This window comes from Ipomoea nil, unplaced genomic scaffold, assembly GCF_001879475.1.
Source record: "Ipomoea nil cultivar Tokyo-kokei standard unplaced genomic scaffold, Asagao_1.1 scaffold2144, whole genome shotgun sequence".
Taxonomy (NCBI): Eukaryota; Viridiplantae; Streptophyta; class Magnoliopsida; order Solanales; family Convolvulaceae; genus Ipomoea; species Ipomoea nil.
The window spans coordinates 2,626,661-2,633,327 of NW_017618572.1; the positions used below are offsets into that span (position 1 = coordinate 2,626,661).

Below are 6,667 nucleotides of genomic sequence, written 5' to 3' on the forward strand. Positions count from 1 at the left end.
GCAATTCCTTGATCGGAATCCAAATCTGAAGCGATGGATCAAGGGATCTATCCTTAGGCGATACCAAACTCAAAAACATATATATGTTCATTCCTGTATATATGTTTCTACCTTTAGCTCCGAATCTTCCCTCTCTTTCACTAGGGTTTTTCGGTGACAAGGTAGATACACCGATTCGTTTCTGCATCTTTTATTTTTCTGGATTTTTTTGGTTTATAATTTGTGGAGAATTTGAATCGTGATGCGGGGAGTATGATGAAAGAAACAGACGGATTCCCATTGATTTTAATCGTGAGAACAACAACCAGCTACTTCTGACTCCTCGTTACAGTTTATACAGTTTTTTGAATTTTTTGTGGTTATTTTTTTTATTATTTTAATTTTTTAGGGTTGTTCTTAGGTGATTTGAAAATAAAATGAAATTTGGCCGGTGATGCTATCAAATATTTGCTACTCTTGATGGGAATACCCATCTGATGATACATTTCCACCAAGATCTCTGAGGCCTCCCTTTTTTCTTGTTTTAAATTTTTGATTTTGCAATATCCGTTGTGTGATGTGTTAGCAGCTCCTTAACATTTTAAATAGATACTTGTTTTAAATGGTATAGACACCAAATTTGACAATTGTTTCCGTGGTAAATATATGGAAGTGTTTTCCGGATATTTTGGTTTATAATTTGTGGAAAATTTGAATCGTGTTGGGGGAGTATGATGAAAGAAACAGACGGATTCCCATTGATTTTAATCGTGAGAACAACAACCAGCTACTTCTGACTCCTCGTTACAGTTTCAAACAGTTTTTTGACAATTTTTTGGTTAAACAATACATAAGGAGAGCCTAAGACTGAGTCACCGTTTATTTTTTTTATTTTTTTATTTTTTTGTGCTGAGGACACATTTTTCACAAAATCCTTTTTTTTTCCTTTTAGTGTTTTATTAATATATTAGTAAATGTAGTGGCAGCAAATGTTGTTGGAATGTAGGTTGGTTACTGAAATGTTGCCACGTTCTTCGTGTACAAATTTTTTTTGCTGATTGGTTAGGCAAATAATGTGGGATTTGATGTTGAGTGGCTTTAACGGGATCAAATTAGGCCTTCCTGCCGAAAAAGAATAAATCGAAAGAGATTATAATCTTAACTAAGTTGATTGATATGAAAATCGGTAAACAATTGGCATGTGTTAGTCTGATATGACGCAAAACAAATCCGGTTTGGGGCTTTTTAACTTAAAGAAATTAAAACGACCATCAAATTCGAATGTATTGCCGCCGATTTGCAACTGTAACGGAATACATATTTTACGTACCAAACCTAGGTGTTGTTTCGTTGATCGAATTTTCATTAAAAATCAATTTATTTGGCTGCTTCAGTTATTTAATAGAGTCAAAACACTAAAAAGAAAAAAAGGTTTTTGTGAAAAATGTGCCCTCCAGTCAGCTCCAAAAATATAAAAAAAATTGATTTGTAGTTGTAATGATTTATATTCATAATATACTAATGATTTATGCTCAAAATATTGTTCAATTCACGTAACAGGGTTGCAATTCTGTACTTTAGCAGTATGGATTATGTACCTGAAATAGATTAGTAATTGTATAACACACAACATATTGTGTCTTATTTTATGAATTTATATCATGTATATTAAGAAATATATGTGACTATAGGACATATATTTTAGTCATATATTTTCGGGAAAATTGTAATTTATGTGTCTTCATAATATATCAATTATTATTGTCACTCTTGATTTATCAATTATTATTGTCATTCCTGATTTATTAAGGCGAAACATTAAAACAAAAGAGATAATTTAAAAATAAATAAATAAATTGCCTAAGAAATATAATTGTAAATAGTGTTTGATATGGACTAAAAATAAAACACATTGAAACTTTATAAAAATATTCATAACAAAATATGAAACATAATTAATAAAATAATTTGAATAGAAAACACATTAAAAAAGCTATTAAAAAAGAATTGTAAAACTACGTTGATGCTAAGATTGGAACCCTTAACCTCATTATTACCAAAAATGTGCTCTACCACCTACTCTAACTCACTTCTTATTGACATTTTATAGTTTTTTTATACTAATACTAAAACGTGTACTATATATATATATACATATATATACATACAAATACTATATATGGGGTGGGGGTGGGATGAGGGGGGCAGCCGCCCCCTGCCCCCCTCTCCCTCCGTCCCTGTCAGTGTAGGCGTAGATTGTATGGGTATCCCCTTCTTTTGTAATAAAAAAATTCATTTAAGTGTTGGATTAAGTCTTCTTTTTGCTATGTGATTGAATTGTGCTATAAGTGTAATAACTTGATGATTGCTCTAGTTGTGAGCTTGGTGATTTGTGTTGACTCTTACATGGATAAGGTGTTGTCATTATGAGAATAGAGCAACACCATAGTCACACCTCTCACTAGTCCAACTTTGTTTTGATAAACGGGAGTTGGAAAGAGACATGAACACAATGAGGTTAATTAAGTTGCCATGAGAATGATACTACAACTTAATTGAGAGTCCAATGTCCAGAAGAGTAGCATTGGCACCCAGTAGTGTCAGTCTTCCGGATAAAATGGACTACAGTAGTATAGCCGAACAGTCAAACTAAATTACTCTCAGCGAGTTAAGATACAATAAGAGCACTTTGAACTTTTTCAAAAGTGTTGGCATAAATTTCAAGAAAATGATTTTCAAGAGAGAAAGGAAAATCACTGAATTTTGAAGTTCACAAATCAGCTACTAAATAATTTTGTCCAACACCAAAATTTTTATATGATGAGATGATGAAATTAATAATAATAAACAATGAGAAATGAGCAAACTGTGCTTCGTTTTCACTTTTTGAACTGCAAGAACCACACACAGAGGGAAGAATGGCATAAAATTTTGTTGAGCAGCTCTCCACCCGTAACGAGTTCCGATCCAAAACAATGAATATATTTGTCTTACTCCCCATCCCATCACCTGAAGGCAGAAAACAATAAAGGCATGGCAAATTTAAACATAATTAAAAATACTAAAGAAAATAAGTAGAGAAAAAAAGTTATTTTATCAATTAATATAATAATAAATATGACAGATAAAATGTAATAGAGAGGTATTTAATAGTTTGCTTGATGATTATAAAACTAAACTAGGACTTCAAAAAAAAAAAAAAAACTAGGACCAATAATTATGAATGAAAGTTAAATTTCAATAATAATTAGATAATTATTTTACAAAAAAAAAAAAAAAGGATGAAACTTAAAAAAAAAAAACTGAAACCGCCAAATAAAAAATGAAAGCAAGCTAATAAGCATGATTTTTCTTTAAGGGAAACAAAAAAGGACAAAACAAAATAAACAGCTGTTTGCAAATGCAACATACCTGCCCAGGCTGCCCTTATCATTTCTACCTTCCTCTGAGATGTTTACTTTTATCAATGCTGGAAACAATAAATTAAGTTATTAAAAAAAGCGGGTGAACACGCATTTATATAGATAAGGAAATATGAGATACAGAAAAATGAGAAAGCATGAAGTGCAGAGGAATTGCAAAGAATTTAAATAGCATGAAATATGAAACGGTTAGAGAAATATAATAGAGGCAGGGATAGAAAGAGACCTTAATATATTTAAAGAACGAACAAGGAGGGTATCATTTCCATAGCTTCGCTGCTCATCTTGAATACACTTTGCAGAAGCCAAAACGGAATCCAAGCATCCATTTATTTGAATCAATTCAAGTGTGGTAATATCAGCAAACGCAATAGGGATCTCTCGCAACCAATTGCAATCAGTTAACTCTAAATGTTCAAGCACAGGGAAATTGTCACCCACAACATTCCAATCTTTCAAATTCTTGCCTTTAATTACCAACCTTTTCAATTGACGGAACCCTCCCTCAGATGTCTCCCACTTTCCGTCTTGGCAAGCATTTATCAATTTTAGAATTTCTAGATTCGGCAACATACCAATAAACCTCATATCACTCCATGGCAACCAAGTGCAAAAGAATTTGAGCTTCTTAAGATTTGGTAGAAAACTAATTGCCCATGGAATATGGTTGAGTTTATACCAATTTCTGATGCTTAGCTTCTCAAGCTTCCCCAAGTGCACAAAATTATAAAAATAATTTAGATCGTTTTTATGGTATCTACCATCAATTCCCAATTTTTTTAAATTTGGAATCCTTGTAAACAAATACTGTGTACAGAGCTTAGCATCCAACCAAGATATACTCTCTAAGTTTCTATGAACAACTGACAAAGTTCCTAATGAAACAATCCATTCAATGCATAAATTCCTTAATAGTGGCATTTTCCAAATTCTAGATGCCCCAAAGGAATGGGATGCACGAGCCCCACGAACAATAAAGTTCTGTATATTCCAATGGTCAAAGAGCTCTAAATCAAAATATTTGGACCTAACACATGTTGAATGCTTCAAAGCAAAGTATCTCAAATGAATAAGATTTGGAACCACACGTAGTATTCCATATTCACAGGGAGACGTACATACTATGTCTATCACTCTTAGTAGTTTGAAGTCCGAAATTAGAGGATGCAGACGTACAGGATCACAAGGGTAGGGAGAGTGAAAGGAATGTGATGTGTGAAAGCACTTTGACGAAGAAAGTCGATAATCAGCCTCTGATTCTACTCTTATCCAACGACTAGATATTTTCTTCTCGAAAAATAGATGTTTTCCATCTCTAATGATATCAAAGAGATTTTCATTTTGAGCTTCTCTCAAACACAAATCCCGCAACAAGTCATGTATTCTTACTGTCTTCATTTTCCCATTATAGCTTTGTTTGCTAACAAAAACAAGACTTCTATCAACAAGATCTTGCAAGCATTCCATGGCCACTTCCTCCATATTTTGATGGTCCACTGACCTAAAAAATCCCTCTCCCGCCCACAACCTAACCAACTTCTTCACATGGATCTCGTAGTCTTCCGGAAAAACTCCAAAATATAGAAAACAAGCTTTTAGGTGGTGTGGTAATTGGTTGTAACTCAAATAAAGTATTCTGGAACATGCATCACTAGAATCACCAATTACATATCTACTCACATTTTCTGCAACATTATTCCACTTCTGCACTGCAGCCTCTGTCTTAGAGAGAAGACTAGCTATTACATTAATAGCTAGAGGTAATCCATTACATTTCTTCACTATGTCTCTACCAATTTGCTCAAACTCTGAAATAAATTCGGTTTGACCAAACATGTTGCAGAAGAGATTCCAACTTTTATCGGCATTTAAGAAAGGCATGTTAATGGTAGAGTTACCTGAACCTGCATATTCAGCCACCTCTCTGAGCCGAGAAGTCAATAGTATACGGCTTCCAATATTATCATCTGGAAAGCATCTTTGCACCCTATCCCAAGCTTCTTTGCTCCATATGTCATCTATCACTATCAAATATCTCTGATCCTTCAAGCTTTTCCTCAGACTTTCTGCTAAGCTGTCATTTCTTTGTTCATGGAGTACATCATTTGATGCTGCATTAACACAACCAATAAGGCATTGGAGCATTTGTTCCACATTATACTCTTGAGATATGGTAACCCATGCTCGTTTGTCAAAATGAGAAATAATTGATGGATCTTCATAGACTTTTCGAGTTAAAGTGGTCTTGCCAATTCCTCCCATGCCTACAACTGATACAACTTGTAGCCGTTGTGCATATTGTCGGGTGAGCTGATCCATTATCGTCTTGAACTCTTCGTCGCATCCGACCATTCCACTGTCAAACTTTATTGAAGCGTTTTTGGAAAATTTACTCACAGTAATGTTCTCTCGTTCTGGATCAGGCTGTGATGATGTTGAACCAAGGAGTAGTCCTCTTTGTCGCATCCTCTGACCAGCTTGTGATGGACCCTTTGCAAGCTTCTTTTCAGTTTTAATAAACTTCTTTTTGAGGTAATCAGTCTGTATTACAGCTTGAATGAAGATTCCATGAAGCTTGAGGAGGCAAGCCTTTATACGAAGACGCTTCGTCCAACCCTTTGCTAGATAAATGGTACTCAACTCCATCTCAATCCTTTCTTCAGCTTTGAACGCTACATCTCTCATCTCTGCCTCTAAACCTTTCATCACCGAATTATTATAGGTGGGGATCTCAGATTTCTCAAGAATTTCTTGGAGAAAACCAAGATTTTCATGGAGAGAAAGTATTTGTTGTTTGTATTGAAGAGGCAAGCGTGGTTGTGGTTGCAAGAAATGCTGAGAAAGAGTTCCCATAAGCGAAGTTACAGCAGCATAAGCCATTTGCTCTGCCTATGTGATATGATGATCAGAACAGTAGTAAGAAATGAAAGATGTATGTGCAGTGATACAATTTAGAAAGCAATTCTAGTCAACGCCAATTAAAGTCTAAACAACCATGATTTTAAAATTAGCGGGGTAGTTGGTTAGTCTTTTTTTTTCTTTTTTTCTAAAGACTTATTGTGAAAAGAATCCAAACTTCACAATTATATCAAAAAAATTAAGTTTTGATAATTTAATACTTGGTATCAAATATCCGTATCCTATAACAATTATGTCCAATTATTTTAATTAAGGGAAAAATACAATTTTAGCCCCTTAACTTTTGTTTACTAGCGGTTTTGGTCCCTAATTTTTTGTTGTTGCAATATACACCCTAACTCTTCAAA

The 6,667-nt window shown here is 33.9% G+C and overlaps 2 protein-coding genes across 2 annotated transcripts; both read right to left on the reverse strand.

Moving 5' to 3' along the window:
• Positions 1-3,388: 3,388 nt before the first annotated feature.
• On the reverse strand, positions 3,389-4,356 carry LOC109148744 (putative late blight resistance protein homolog R1B-13). Its single transcript, XM_019296470.1, has 2 exons — positions 3,628-4,356; positions 3,389-3,448 (listed from the first exon to the last, which is right to left on the reverse strand). The coding sequence occupies exons 1-2, from the start codon at positions 4,320-4,322 to the stop codon at positions 3,415-3,417; spliced, it is 729 nt and encodes a 242-aa protein (XP_019152015.1). The 5' UTR covers positions 4,323-4,356; the 3' UTR covers positions 3,389-3,414.
• A 57-nt stretch (positions 4,357-4,413) lies between these two features.
• On the reverse strand, positions 4,414-6,334 carry LOC109148632 (putative disease resistance RPP13-like protein 3). Its single transcript, XM_019296366.1, has 2 exons — positions 4,524-6,334; positions 4,414-4,428 (listed from the first exon to the last, which is right to left on the reverse strand). The coding sequence occupies exons 1-2, from the start codon at positions 6,279-6,281 to the stop codon at positions 4,414-4,416; spliced, it is 1,773 nt and encodes a 590-aa protein (XP_019151911.1). The 5' UTR covers positions 6,282-6,334.
• Between the last annotated feature and the right edge of the window lie 333 nt (positions 6,335-6,667).